Below are 13,402 nucleotides of genomic sequence, written 5' to 3'. Positions count from 1 at the left end.
AATCTAAGATTTGTTTAACACTTTTTTGATTACTACATGATTCCATATTTGTTATTTCAAAGTTTTGATGTCTTCACTATTATTCTACAATGTACAAAATAGTAAAAATAAAGAAAAACTCTGGAATGAGTAGGTGTGTCCAAACTTTTGACTGGTACTGTATATACAGTGCACCACAAGGCTTTTCTTCCAAAGCATTGGTGACTAGGGATGTAAATGGTGAACAGTTAATCAGTTAGCCACCGAAAAATACATGATCAATCTATAGGTTCTATAGGTTAATTTAGTTTAATTAAATTGGCATGTGTGTATTTTCGTAAATCGTCATGCGTCTTATTTATCACACATGTGCAGCAGACAGAACCTAGTTTGAGGAGTGGAATGGCCTATCACTTGTCAGAAAACCCAAGAGCAGCTCCTCAAAAAGCTGGTACTGGAGTGAAATGTGCTTTTATAAGCCCATTCATTGCGCAACAAATAACAATTCTGGGACAAATTCACTTATAGGTGTATTAAAGTAGTCAAAAGTGTAGTATTCGGTCCCATATTCCTAGCACGCAATGATTATATCAAGCGAGTGACTCTACAAACTTGTTAGATGCATTTGTTGTTAGTTTTGGTTGTGTTTCAGATTATTTTGTGCCCAATAGAAATTAACGATAAATAATGTATTGTGTCATTTTGGAGTACTTTTATTGTAAATAAGAATATAATATGTTTCTAAACACTCCTACATTAATGTGGATGCTAACGTGATTACGTATAGTCCTGAATTAATATATCATCTGCTGTAACCATGCACAGTACAATTGCCGGTATACACACGACTAAAACACTAAAGTTTATTTTTGTTATTGAAAACCGCTCAACTCCATTACTATGTGATAACAAAGCTATTAGCCTGCTACTGTACTGTGAAACAGCAGTTAATACAATGCTGTTACAGTAGTGATGAGCATTTCTACACACACAGCAGGTAGGACTTACCTTGACTTCCACATTAGACAAGTCTTCTGTCTGCAGTACATGTCTTGAAGTTCTACAGAGGCTACAGAAGTATCTATTCCTGTGGAAAATCTGAATGCATAAAGAACATGTCATGCAAAGGTACGAGCTAATGTTGTCATATATGCTACAGGTGTGTAGGCCTAATTGGCATTTTTACATCATAGTAATTACACACCTTCAAATTTTAGTTCAAAGCCTACCAGCTCAATTAAGAGGATGCCATTCCCCTCGCCAATATCAAGTATGACAGAGATTTCTGTGTTTTCCTCTTTTTCCATCCACCCGCAGCACACGGTCCATACTCTCTTCTCGAAACCTTGGGAAATAGAGATGGGGCACAGTAGAGAACAATGACAACTGTAGCAACTTTGTGACCATAATGTGTCCTTTGTAGCTGGATACTGTAGTAGGTAGTTCACCGGTGCAAAGTGTTGCAGGCAAAATGAACGTAAAGGTTTGTAGGCAAATTAATGTTCAACCCTTCTGAAAAAAACGGATCCAAAGTTGATAGGGCTGCACATAACAATTTATACACATAATGACTATACCTTATCTCACGTCTCTAATGTCTTTAAATATCTGCAATTCCCTCTGGTACGCATCATCCCAGTTTAAAAAAATACTGTATAAACTAAAACTATCAAAGTAACAAACGCATTCACAATGACAACGTATTCATCAACTTTCATGTGCACATATTAGTATGTTTTAAATTAGATTAATAGTTAGTCCGCGTAAAGTAAAGCTATCTGCGCTATCGGTATACACACCAAATCATACACCCAAAGAGAAGTTCCCCAGGATGTTTACGCCGAGAGGAGCGTGCGTGCGTGCGTGCGTGCAAACGCAGTGGGTGGTGGGATAGATGGGGATGTTTCCATCATGGCGGCTTCCATTTCGGGCTATACTTTTAGTTCTGTGTGTTATCACAGCGCTAACAGCAACTCTGATCATGTAAGTACCGGGGACATTTGAATGAATTAGGAGAGAGTGCATACATTTGTTTAATTGCAACTTGGGTGTATATTTGGACTTTATTCTCGGGCATAAACTCAGTGTGTTTCCCAGTGTCATCTTCCTGTTGCTAGCTAACGTTCGCTAGTAGTTAGCTAGCTACGTGCCATCACTACAGCAAGACATTTGCTAACTAGTCTGTAATACTTAGGGTGGACTTTCAGTGGTGTCGACTTTACAACACTGATGTAGTTATATGTAGCTAGCTAGTTAGTTGGCTAACAATATTACGAAAATGTGGAATTGCGTCACATTATGCACATTAAACATGACAAATTAGCTAGCTGGCTAACGTTGTCACAGATAGCACAGTTGCATTGGTTATGTCATCAGAAAGGTAGAGCTGAGATTTGTTTTGTTTTTCCGCTCTATGTTAGCTAGCTAGCTAATGTACAACTTATCTTGCTAAGTGTTAGATACATTTTTCTGAAAAGTAAAGTATTGTGAAGTAATTTTCTAGCACTGTCACCACATGTCTCGCGAGCTAGCTAGCAAGTTTGTTGGACAACTAGGATGTGAATTCTGATAAGCTTATAAACAATAATCAAGTCAATCAGCGTGCATTCAAGCCACAACAGTTTTTGTTTACCATTTGATAACTGGATGGACACCTGTTAGCAAACAGAGTTGAGAGTCGATGTTGCTGTTTCACCTGACATTTGACACATGACTTGATTTGACTGTCTGTAGCCAGAGCTTGATAAGTGTCAGGCCTCAAACAGTATTTGTTGTATAATTGTAGTATTAGTAGTTGCCTTTCTGCCATGTTTTGTAATTACAAACAACTTTTTGCTCCTACAGGAGGGCTTCCTTTTAGGAGAAGTAAGGCAAGAGGAAACTGTCAGCATCAGTGATACACAGATCAGCAGTGCTGAACTCCTCCAAGTAGTAGGTAAGACCTTTGATTCCCCATTCATAGAAGTTAACTGCTTTAGCACCTATTGACAATAGTATATTCTAACCAGGGGAGTTTTGTTAAGAGCCCCAACGCTTGCTCAACAAATTCATACGCATAGCTTGCGGTGCGTTTTTGGAAACATAAGGAACATATCATTCGTATCAGCAAGAAATCATTTTCAAAAAACAAAATGTTAAAGCTGGAATATGGAATAATACTTACAAAGAAATTAGTTATAAATCTGTCATTCTCGTTGAACGCAAGTCTAAGAAGTGGTAGATCTGCACTATTTCTATACTTTCCATTCTTAAGTTTCATTTTAGTATCTTTTATTTCAAACAGCTGAAAATGCTATATTTTTGGTTATGGAAAATATATTTCACTGCAGTTTAGATGGTACAATGATTCTCTACACTATACTTGCTTGTTTTGTCACATTAACTGAAATTAGGCAAACTATTTGATTTTTAGCAACCAGGAAATGGTGGAGCGATTTCTGCATAGTGCAGCTTTAACTTAATACACACCTTTTTATAGGGTTGGGTTAGTGTTCCGACACGGCCAAATCTCCATGTTACATCGCTTGTTTACGGAAGACAGACTGAAGATGTAGGTGGCCATCTGGGCTAATTAGTTATCTAGCGTGCTCTGAAATCTTGTGTGTAAGCTAACTGGGAAGGAAGTCTATTTCATCAACTGGAGGCACACAGAGCTTGTTGATCTGTGCAAAACTGCTACAGTATGTGTTAATTTTTTTATTTGAAAGATTCTTTCTCGCAGAAATGAAAGATAAGGGGCATATCAGCATGTTTTGAAAACCAACTTTTCTAAACGTTAAAACAGTGTTGGTATTGTAGTTCACATGGAGCCAAATATGGGCAAATGTAACTGCTGAAAACATACGGAGAAGAAGGGTTTTCAAGAACTAGGCCTCGGATAGCCTAACTCTTTGACATGTGGGAACTCAACTCAAAGAAACCGACCTATTTGTTTCCAGGCTTGTCTTGACTGAATATGCTCCGTGCTACTGTGGAATTCTGTCAAACTGGACTGTCAGGTTTCAGATTAAAAGGAGTGTCTCGTAGTTTTTCTGCTTGTAGTGGGTCCTTCACAGCAGCTGTTCAATATATTATGTAGCTAGTCTCTGGGAAATGGGATTTGTAAACAATAGACTGTAGGCTAAAGTCTTAGAATTGTAGTTGTCTCAAGGATAAAAAAGGGACAATCTGCTGTTGCTACATCCATTTTCAGATGTTTAAATTCATGATATATACTTATTGACTTATGTCTCATAACCTTAGTTCAACTTTTGTACCCATCAGAACCCAAAATATGAGCTTGTTTACTCCTTTATTTACATTGTTAACAAACAAACCCTGTATAGCCTCAAAACATGGTTAAAACTATAATGTTCCTATCATGGATGGCCAGTCCATGTATCCATAGCTCTGTCCATGAGTCTGAGAGTGGTTACATTTCTCCAGCCCCATCCCTCCGCTGTTTACCAAATCGTTGGCGGTGTGGCCACTTTATTGTTCAAACTGCAGATTACACCTTTTAAAGCGGTAGGATGCCATAGACTAACATTATATATAAGTTTAATAACCATGTATTTGCTGTGTTCTTTTTAAAAACAGAAGTCCATAATCATGAACCTTGTGCACAGCTATTTAGGTAAGATTTTATGTTATTTAAAATTCTATGGAATTTGTTGTCCTTAGACATTTTGTGACATTATTTTTCATAAAGCTGTTTTTCAAATGACTGATTGGTTTATGTGCAAACTAAAGTTATGGGCTCAAATATAATTAGCCTAGACTAGTGATATATTTCATAAATGTATTATCCAATCTGAGAGCAAGCTTTGTCTTGATCATGCACCTTGTAGGCCAAATACCGTACAGTACTTTCATTCAACAAATTAGGGATGTAATTGTCAGTGAACAGCAGGTGGCCCCACCCCACCAGAAGTCTTGAGTAATGCAGACCTATTGTGCGGAAATTGATTTTTGTATTTTTTATCTCCCCACCAGCTTTTATGATTATGCTGGAAAAGTCAATGATGAGAATCTTAACAGAATTCTTAAAGACAGACACAAAGTGAGTATTTACTATAGGCCTATTTGTATGTGCTTTAGTAGCATTATTGAACAGGTTAAACACTGTCTGTGCATCTTCTTAATGACCCTCTTGAACTTGACCCCCCCTGTGTAGAATGTCATCGGCTGGTACAGGTTCAGGAGGAACACCCAGCAGCAGATGTCGTTCAGGGAACAGATCATCCACAAGCAGCTGACCCAGCTCCTGGGCGTGCCCGACCTAGTCTTCCTCCTCTTCAGCTTCATCTCCACAGCTAACAACTCCACACACGCACTGGAGTATGTGCTGTTCAGACCCAACCGCAGGTAGGACTACCCACGCACAGCTATATGCACACTGTACCAAACAGCATGCACAAACAGGCTGGTGCATATATTGGCGATGCTGAACAATCCACACATACAGACCAACACTGTTCATGAAGTTGACTGTTGAGCCTCCCTCCTCTGTGTTCATTCCCACGCTGTTGCTCACCCTATGCAGCCAGGTCATTGTGTGTGGGAGGCGAATCAGAGCTCGGGTCCATCAAGTGCAGCTCTGTTGCCTTCAGTCTGCAAGAGGTGCCAGCTTGGAATGAATAATAATTTAGTTTTTTGAACTGACTCACTGTCCTCACAAGGGGAAACTAAAATCTGAATCTGTAATTTGAAAGTGGCCCTTAATTTTCACCTCCTACTGAGGCAACAGAAGGACACAGCTGTTGTCAGTGGCACAGAATCCACAGAGGAGGAGAACACTAGTGGCCTCTCCTTTGAGCCTTAATGGTTGCTAGTTGTGGAAGCACCTCGGGTGCATAGGCATATCATTTATAGAATGACCGTTCGGATAAATCACACATGGATTAAACAACTATTTATGGTCTGGCTATTCTATATGTAGGGTCAGGTGGACTGCCCAGCGGGAGGTCTGTCAGTAGGGATTAAAGGCTTGTGTGTTGGACTCAAACTGGGGTACTTAAATGCTTCTCTGTCTGTGGCTTGAGGGCTCAGAGTGGGTTGCTCGAGGCCTGGAGGGATTGTGTGTGTGTGTGTGGGTGGCACCCTACATCAGCAGATTTCAGCTTCTAAACTCTCAACAAGATCCATTGGATCTGAGTATCAATCAAAGCAATGTAGTAAAATTTTGCTGCCCTACATACAAGTTAAAGGGGACCAGCCATCAATGGGTGAAGCATGAAACATACCGACAATCTCACTGCCGATCGGTACTTATCACAGTGGGAGGCTGTTCCTTCTCTTGCTAGAACGAGCGGTACCTGCTGCATGCCGACCCGTTAGTGACGAACATTCCGATTCTACTTATAGAATCACAATGCTCGTCAGTGGCCAACAACTTGACTTTGAGCCAATCAGAGAACACAAACCCCCATGTGGGGGAGCCCCCAACCCCCAACAAAAAAACAACAACATCATAATAATTTGGACATTTTCTCCGTAGGCTAAATCCACAGATGAGCCAGTCACACTTCATTTACAATTTAGGCTATGGGATGGTAGCTAGCTAAGTGCCCAGACACAATGCATACAACACTAAATACGTCTTCCAAGCTAGCTAACCACTGTAGGATTGATATTATAATGGATTAGCTAGTTTCCATGGAACGGCTGCCTGTGTTGGCTGCTTGTGCTAGCTAGTGAATATGATAATGTTAGCTAGCTAGCTAAAAATTTCAAGTATGGGTAGTTACAGCCCAATATGATTGAAACATACTGTATAGCAGGGCTGCCCAACCCTCTTCCTGGAGATCTACTGTCCTGTAGGTTTTCAGTCCAACCCTAATTTAGCAGTTCTGATTCAACTACTTAAGGTCTTGTTGAGCAGCTAATTAGTAGAATCGGGTGTGTTAAATTAGGGTTGGACTGAAAACCCACAGGACAGTAGATCTCCAGGAAGAGGGTTGGGCAGCCCTGCTATATAGCGTACATCAAGTTTACTACTCAATGGGGAGGTCATGAAAGGCAACAACACCGGGACATTGCCCTTCGCTCCCACTTGACAAGCACTACTGTCCGGCAAAGGCGTGTGAAGTAGCTTCCTAGTAGCGAGTATCACAGACGGTCACAGTAAGAACACGCATACAACACATGAAGCAACAGAGTACACCCATTTTGGAGGAACTTATTTAAGAAGGATCAAGTGTAATATATTATAAAAATCAAGCGAACAGGATGGAATATGGGGAAAAATGCACCAAAAGATTAATGCTAAAAGATTAGCATTAATTATGCAGATAGATTGCTTTTTATATACATGGGGATTGGAAATGATGCATTGGAAATGATGCTTTCCTTTCAACACACCCACTCATTTCCACACGCCCACCACTTTCCTTTCCACACGCCCACCACTTTCCTTTCCACACGCCCACCACTTTCCTTTCCACACGCCCACCACTTTCCTTTCCACACGCCCACCACTTTCCTTTCCACACGCCCACCACTTTCCTTTCCACACGCCCACCACTTTCCTTTCCACACGCCCACCACTTTCCTTTCCACACGCCCACCACTTTCCTTTCCACACGCCCACCACTTTCCTTTCCACACGCCCACCACTTTCCTTTCCACACGCCCACCACTTTCCTTTCCACACGCCCACCACTTTCCTTTCCACACGCCCACCACTTTCCTTTCCACACGCCCACCACTTTCCTTTCCACACGCCCACCACTTTCCTTTCCACACGCCCACCACTTTCCTTTCCACACGCCCACCACTTTCCTTTCCACACGCCCACCACTTTCCTTTCCACACGCCCACCACTTTCCTTTCCACACGCCCACCACTTTCCTTTCCACACGCCCACCACTTTCCTTTCCACACGCCCACCACTTTCCTTTCCACACGCCCACCACTTTCCTTTCCACACGCCCACCACTTTCCTTTCCACACGCCCACCACTTTCCTTTCCACACGCCCACCACTTTCCTTTCCACACGCCCACCACTTTCCTTTCCACACGCCCACCACTTTCCTTTCCACACGCCCACTAGCCCATAGTCCGGTCTCCATATCAGGAGGCAGCTACCCCAAACATTTAGCTATGGTCTGGCACTGGCGGTACAGGATTATGGAGATTGAATTACATTTCTTTCTTTGTTATTTAGCTGTGGCCGTCTGGCTAGTATCAACAAGGGCTTTCTACAAAATAGCAACATTGGCACAGATTGTTTGGAATTTAGAACATAAGCGATATGTATGGATATGCATTGCCAAACAACACTACTGCCACCTTCTGGTTTGGAGTATTTAAACAAGGCTGAGTGGCTAACGACTTCCAAGGTCTTTGCTGTGTGAACACAAAAGATATTGACTGCCGACACTCTGTTCAGAGGTGCTACGTACTGTCAGCAAGCTAACTTTTGACAATCCAACCAGTGTGTCTGAGCTTTAAGGGTCTTTTGGGCTAGACTGCCTGTAGTGTGTTATCAGGCTAACTCTGGTTCCACCCAGCAGGTACAACCAAAGGGTGACCCTCCACATCCCCAACCTGGGCACCACCAGCCAGCAGGAATACAAAGTCTCCTCTGTCCCCAACACCTCACTCAACTATGCCAAGGTCATCAAAGAGCACGGGTGAGTGTCTCCCAAATGTAGGCCCTGTCAAGTAGTTTCTTTTTTAGTATTGAGAATCATGTGTTGATGGAAATGGGATGTATGTTTTGCAGGGCTGAATTCTTTGATAAAGACGGTGTGATGAAGGATATCAGAACAATTTTTCAAGTCTACGGTGCACTACAAGATAGAGTGCAAGTGAGTTGACTGCCTGCAAATGTTCTATTCATACCCTTCAAGTCACATCTATACTTGGATTAACAGCAATGTGGTGTTTTGGTAGACACTATGGCTACAGTGCATTCGGAAAGTATTCAGACCCCTTGACTTTTTCCACATTTTCTTACGTTACAGCATTATTCTAAAATGTATTACTTGCGGAGGAGTATTTCTGTCTGTAATAAAGCCCTTCTGTGGGGAAAAATGTATTCTGATTGGCTGGGTGCTGGTTCCCCAGTAGGTTGGTCTGGCTCCCAAGTGGGTGGGCCTATGTCCTCACAGGCCAACTTTTGGCTGCACCCCTGCCCAGTCATGTGAAATCCATAGATTAGGGCCTAATGTTTTTATTTCCTTATATGAACTGTAACTCAGTAAAATCTTTGAAATTGTTGTACGTTGCATTTTTATATATTTTTTTAGATAAATAGTGACATGATTCTTGATAGCTTTTTCTTGGCTTTTTCAGGCTGTATGTGGAGAGGTTGAGCAGAATGAACGCGTAAAAGAGAAATTCCAGGAGGAGGTGAACAAACTCAAACAGCAAATTGCTCTCAGGAAACAAAAATCCGCAGAGGAGGAGAGACGTATGTTACTTAATTGGGTTTGAATTTGACTGCTCTGACCATCTCATTCTCTCATGACATTGATTCTTGAATCAACTATCCATTCCCTGTAACCATTTCTGGGGAGGTGTTTTACGTGGTATTAAGCAAATACAATTTCTTTATTTAAGATGGGGGGGAAGCAAAAACAAACCAGGACGTTTTTAGTTTTGCATTGAATCCCCGTTTAATCTTAGCCTGGATGCCTTTTCCTGTCCTTTAGGACTCCAGGAGGCGCAGAACCCTGAGCAACGTCCTACTCCTGAGGAGAACTCTGAGCCCCTGGAGACCTCCCTCCTGTCCAGGGTGGTCTTTCACACCCCATCTACCCCCGAGCGGCTAGGTCCCTCTGCAAACCCCCCTTCCTACGCAGACCTCCTCTCCTTGCAGGATGACTCGCTCCTCCCCTCCTTGTCCTCCCCTACCAGTGCTGCGCTGCTTCCCCGTCCCCAGGCTGTGGGCTCTCCAGGCCACCCTTCTCCCAGTCCTCTGGGTCTGAATCCCAGCCCTGCTCCTAGCCCCAGTATGCCCTACCTGGGGAACGGAGACGGATCCAGCTCTGACTCCCTGGACAGACAGGCTGCAGGGCAAGAGGATGATGATGAAGAGGAGGAGGAGGATGATGATGATGACAGCAGTGAGTATGAGAACCTTGTGAGCGAGGTGGCACAGTTGCCCCCGGTTACTGCCAGTGTGTTGGCGCAGGGCCGCCCAGCCGCCCTCAGTCCAGACGGTGATGCCTCAGTCCTTGGCTCACAGACTTCGTAGACGCCAGCCATGGGGACACAATTAACTGACACACTGGGAGAGGATGGCATCCCAACCAATCAAAGAGAGTAGTCTTCTATATTACAGAGGAAGTGCCAGCCCGGAAAATAAAAGGCATGTGTATTTCTGTTCGCTTTTAGTTTGATAACCATTCTGGGGGGTAATGTCATGCTTCATGGGCTATACTTTTCTGTCTAGTGTGGTAAAGATAGTCAGTTGGAGCCTGGCTGCCTCCAGTGAATGTGTTTGATTTAGGGACTGATTACGTTATAACTGAATAAACGCCAACCGGTTTGTCCGACCTCTCTGAATGGATAGACCCACTCATCCTGGATCATGCTGCGTCACATCTGCATCATCAACTTTGAGCATCCAATTGTACCATTACCTCTTGCACTATGTTTGCCTTTTAACAATTTATTTAAGACAAGCAAAGGGAAAATGTTCTGTGGCCTTCAAACTTTTCTTTTTAGTGAGACAGGTGAGTGGTTCTATTTTTGTCTTTCCTTTTTCTTTTTTTTGCTTATTACAAAGAAGTAATATATATGCGTAAACTATAATTTCATTAATCTGCACAGCTGTCTTTATTAGGATTTAATTTCCTTTAACAATCAATGGATTTTATGAATCATGCGGTTGCCTATTTAGATGACAAAGAGTCTAGATTCAGTTTTACTTCGTCACTACTGTAATTTGTGCTTATTAATTTTTAGGACAAAATAACAGCTATGACCCAGTCAGAAGAATTCGTGGATAGCACCTCTGCATGCAGTATGAAGGAAGTTAGTTTCGCGAGCCAATGCTAACTAAAGTTAGCGCAAAGACGAGAAGTCTACAGGTACACTTGCATACGAAAAATGGTATCTACGACTTCATCTGACTATGGGTGACTATAAAAAACAGATTCTCGCAGTATCCCTAATTAATGTCACATGTCACTCAATGTCTCATTTTTCTTAAATAACACTGAAACAACTGTATGCGCTTTGCTGCACATAACACATTTAGAGGATTTCGTTATTGTGCTTTACCAATGCTGTTCAGTTGTGCCACTTGAGAAGTCACCTGAGCTGAGCTAGCTCAGCTTTTGTGGATTGTATGGTGTTGACAGGGAGAAAACACATCGTACTCTAGCTTTACTAACCAGACCTCGCTGCTGCATCAGAGCTACCACTAGACATTAACCTGTCTGATTCTTTCATCTCATGTCCTTGCACTGCTGGTCGTCTCCATTTCTGCCAAGTGCTGAAACTGACTAGAATGGCTTCCCCCAAGTTAATTCTGAGGGAACGGTTTCCCCCTGTAGCTATATGTTACAGCCTTGGAACAAGACAACTCCTGACTGTCTTGTCAACACCAATAGACCTCACACTCTCAAAGCTGATTGGGCTAAATGTGTATGGACCTTGATAATGTGACAAAAATGACCTCAGTTCAGAGTCCAGTGCCTTCCATTTTGGCAGTTACACCGGCTCGTTACTACACGCACAATGCAAGCGACTGGAAAGAAGAAAGGTTGTTCCAATTGTGGGCATAGTATCCTTCACCCTGCAGTGTTATCCAAGCCTTGTGTATATAGCTTTTCCCATGTGCAGCCCACATTGTATGTCGCTCTTTCTGCCTTAGGGTCAACTTGCTTTCCTTCATCACTCAGCATTACTGTATAATGTCAACTCATAGCTTGGTGGACTGGTACTCTAATTTGTTTTAGAAAATATGAATTACTGAACAACGAAGTCCCACAAAAGATTATAATGACAAATTTGAGAAAGGAGTGGTTTCCACTTGAGCACTTGAAATAACAATGGGAGTTAAGAAAAAGTAATCAATAATGAATGTACACTGTACAGTATATAGGAGGTTGTAGCATTCAAACAGCACTTATTTATGAGAATCTCAGTCACGATGGAAGTGGCTGGCAGGAGAGAAGGATGAAAGTACTCTTTAATAACATGGTTTGGCCCCTAGCTGGAAGTGGCCCCTGAGAGCCTGTAACTTCTCCCTGAAGTACAAAGTCCCATCACATCACTCATGTCTGTAAGGTCGGTGGGACAGGAAAAGGCCAAGTTCTTTTGGTCACTTGGTTCTTAAGTGGGTTGTAATAATAAAAGAGACATGCTTATTTGGTTTGCAGAGTCATTTGTTCTCACTTTCTGCCCACTTTTGAGACCAGAGCCGAGGGTTGTCCAGAAAGACCAACTGATAGCAATTCACATCTCTCGCTTGGCTTGGACTGAAATATGTGCCGGTACTCGTTTTGGGTGCCGGTACTGTTTTGTTTATTTATTTTTTAGATATTCCCAGATGCATCACCAGTATGTATGTCCCTCAACACCAAGCTGATTGGGGTGGTGCGAAACCCAGTCACCAGAGCCATCTCAGACTACACACATACTCTGTCCATGAAGCCGGACATCCCCACCTTCGAGGAGTTGGCCTTCCAGAACTGAAGCCAGGGTATGGTAGACACCTCATAGAATGCTATCTGCGTAGGGATGTACATCCGCCCACCTAGAGAACTGGCTGCAGTACATTCGCCTCCCCCAGATCCACATTGTGAGCGGTTGATCACGGACCCGACGGGGTAGCCGGGCTGCATCTAGGACTTCTTGGTTCTCAAACGCATCATCACAGACAAGCACTTCAACCAAAGACTTCCCTTGCCTGAAGAAACAAGAGAGCAGCAGCCAGCCCCGCTGCCTGGGCAAGTCCAAGGGTAGAACCCATGTGAAGATAGACAGGGAAGTCATTGAGCAGCTCTTGAACTTTTTTATTGGCCGTTTAATATCAAATTCAATGAGATGGTGGGGCAAGACTTCAGGTGGGATTGAGATTCTGATAAAAAAAAATAGGTGATATGTTTATTATATGGTTCTCAGTGGTGTCATTAAAAAGAGGACACCTTCAAGTAAATCCAATTTCTCTTCATGTTTGAAAATACAGTGCGAGTTTACAAAGGTGTGTGATCTGCCTATAACTTTAAAACCTTTATAACTTCCTAGTTCCTACTTTAACATCATGCCTGTTTTGTTAACCAAATAAAATATAAATATATGCTGCCATGTCATTTAGTCTCACAATTAGTATTTGTAATTCACTAAATTGTGTTTCTACACAAAGGCCTGTTACTTTTAAAACACTGTACCTTGTAAATCGTTCCAACTCGATGGACAACAATAGAGTATAGTGACAGCTGAGATTAGTTGTAATATGCCTATCCTGTGCTACATTATATCTAT

The 13,402-nt window shown here is 42.4% G+C and overlaps 2 protein-coding genes across 6 annotated transcripts in view; one reads left to right on the top strand and one right to left on the bottom strand.

The window, feature by feature from the left end:
- The window catches only part of LOC109889974 (protein FAM53B-like), a 40,395-nt gene extending 38,584 nt beyond the window's left edge, over positions 1-1,811 (bottom strand). The window contains exons 1-3 of one of the 5 annotated variants that reach the window (XM_031823589.1): positions 1,557-1,811; positions 1,209-1,324; positions 988-1,077 (exon numbers count right to left, since the gene is read on the bottom strand). The gene's annotated coding sequence lies outside the window, so the exon portion shown is untranslated. Of the gene's footprint in view, positions 1-987; positions 1,392-1,556 lie in introns of those variants that run through there. The other 4 variants (XM_020481865.2, XM_020481864.2, XM_031823587.1 and 1 more) reach the window with 4 other exon arrangements.
- Positions 1,812-1,816: 5 nt separating this feature from the next.
- Positions 1,817-13,218, top strand: LOC109889973 (BRISC complex subunit Abraxas 2-like). The gene is made up of 9 exons (XM_020481861.2): positions 1,817-1,962; positions 2,824-2,914; positions 4,558-4,594; positions 4,954-5,020; positions 5,135-5,325; positions 8,476-8,595; positions 8,688-8,772; positions 9,260-9,377; positions 9,619-13,218. Exons 1-9 carry the CDS (start codon positions 1,891-1,893, stop codon positions 10,161-10,163), a joined length of 1,326 nt encoding a protein of 441 aa, XP_020337450.1. The 5' UTR covers positions 1,817-1,890; the 3' UTR covers positions 10,164-13,218.
- The last annotated feature ends 184 nt before the right edge of the window (positions 13,219-13,402 follow it).

Source organism: Oncorhynchus kisutch, linkage group LG4 (assembly GCF_002021735.2).
Source record: "Oncorhynchus kisutch isolate 150728-3 linkage group LG4, Okis_V2, whole genome shotgun sequence".
Taxonomy (NCBI): Eukaryota; Metazoa; Chordata; class Actinopteri; order Salmoniformes; family Salmonidae; genus Oncorhynchus; species Oncorhynchus kisutch.
The sequence above is the reverse complement of the archived record's forward strand: the minus strand, read 5'-3'. Positions and strand labels throughout refer to the sequence as shown.

What these genes read in the sequence shown, in the direction of transcription:
- LOC109889973 (XM_020481861.2), top strand. Translation starts at nt 1,891, where the DNA reads ATGGCGGCTTCCATTTCGGGCTATACTTTTAGTTCTGTGTGTTATCAC. An exon ending in CTAACAGCAACTCTGATCAT is followed by an intron (nt 1,963 to 2,823) that starts GTAAGTACCGGG and finishes TTGCTCCTACAG; the next exon opens with GAGGGCTTCCTTTTAGGAGA. An exon ending in AAGGTCATCAAAGAGCACGG is followed by an intron (nt 8,596 to 8,687) that starts GTGAGTGTCTCC and finishes TATGTTTTGCAG; the next exon opens with GGCTGAATTCTTTGATAAAG.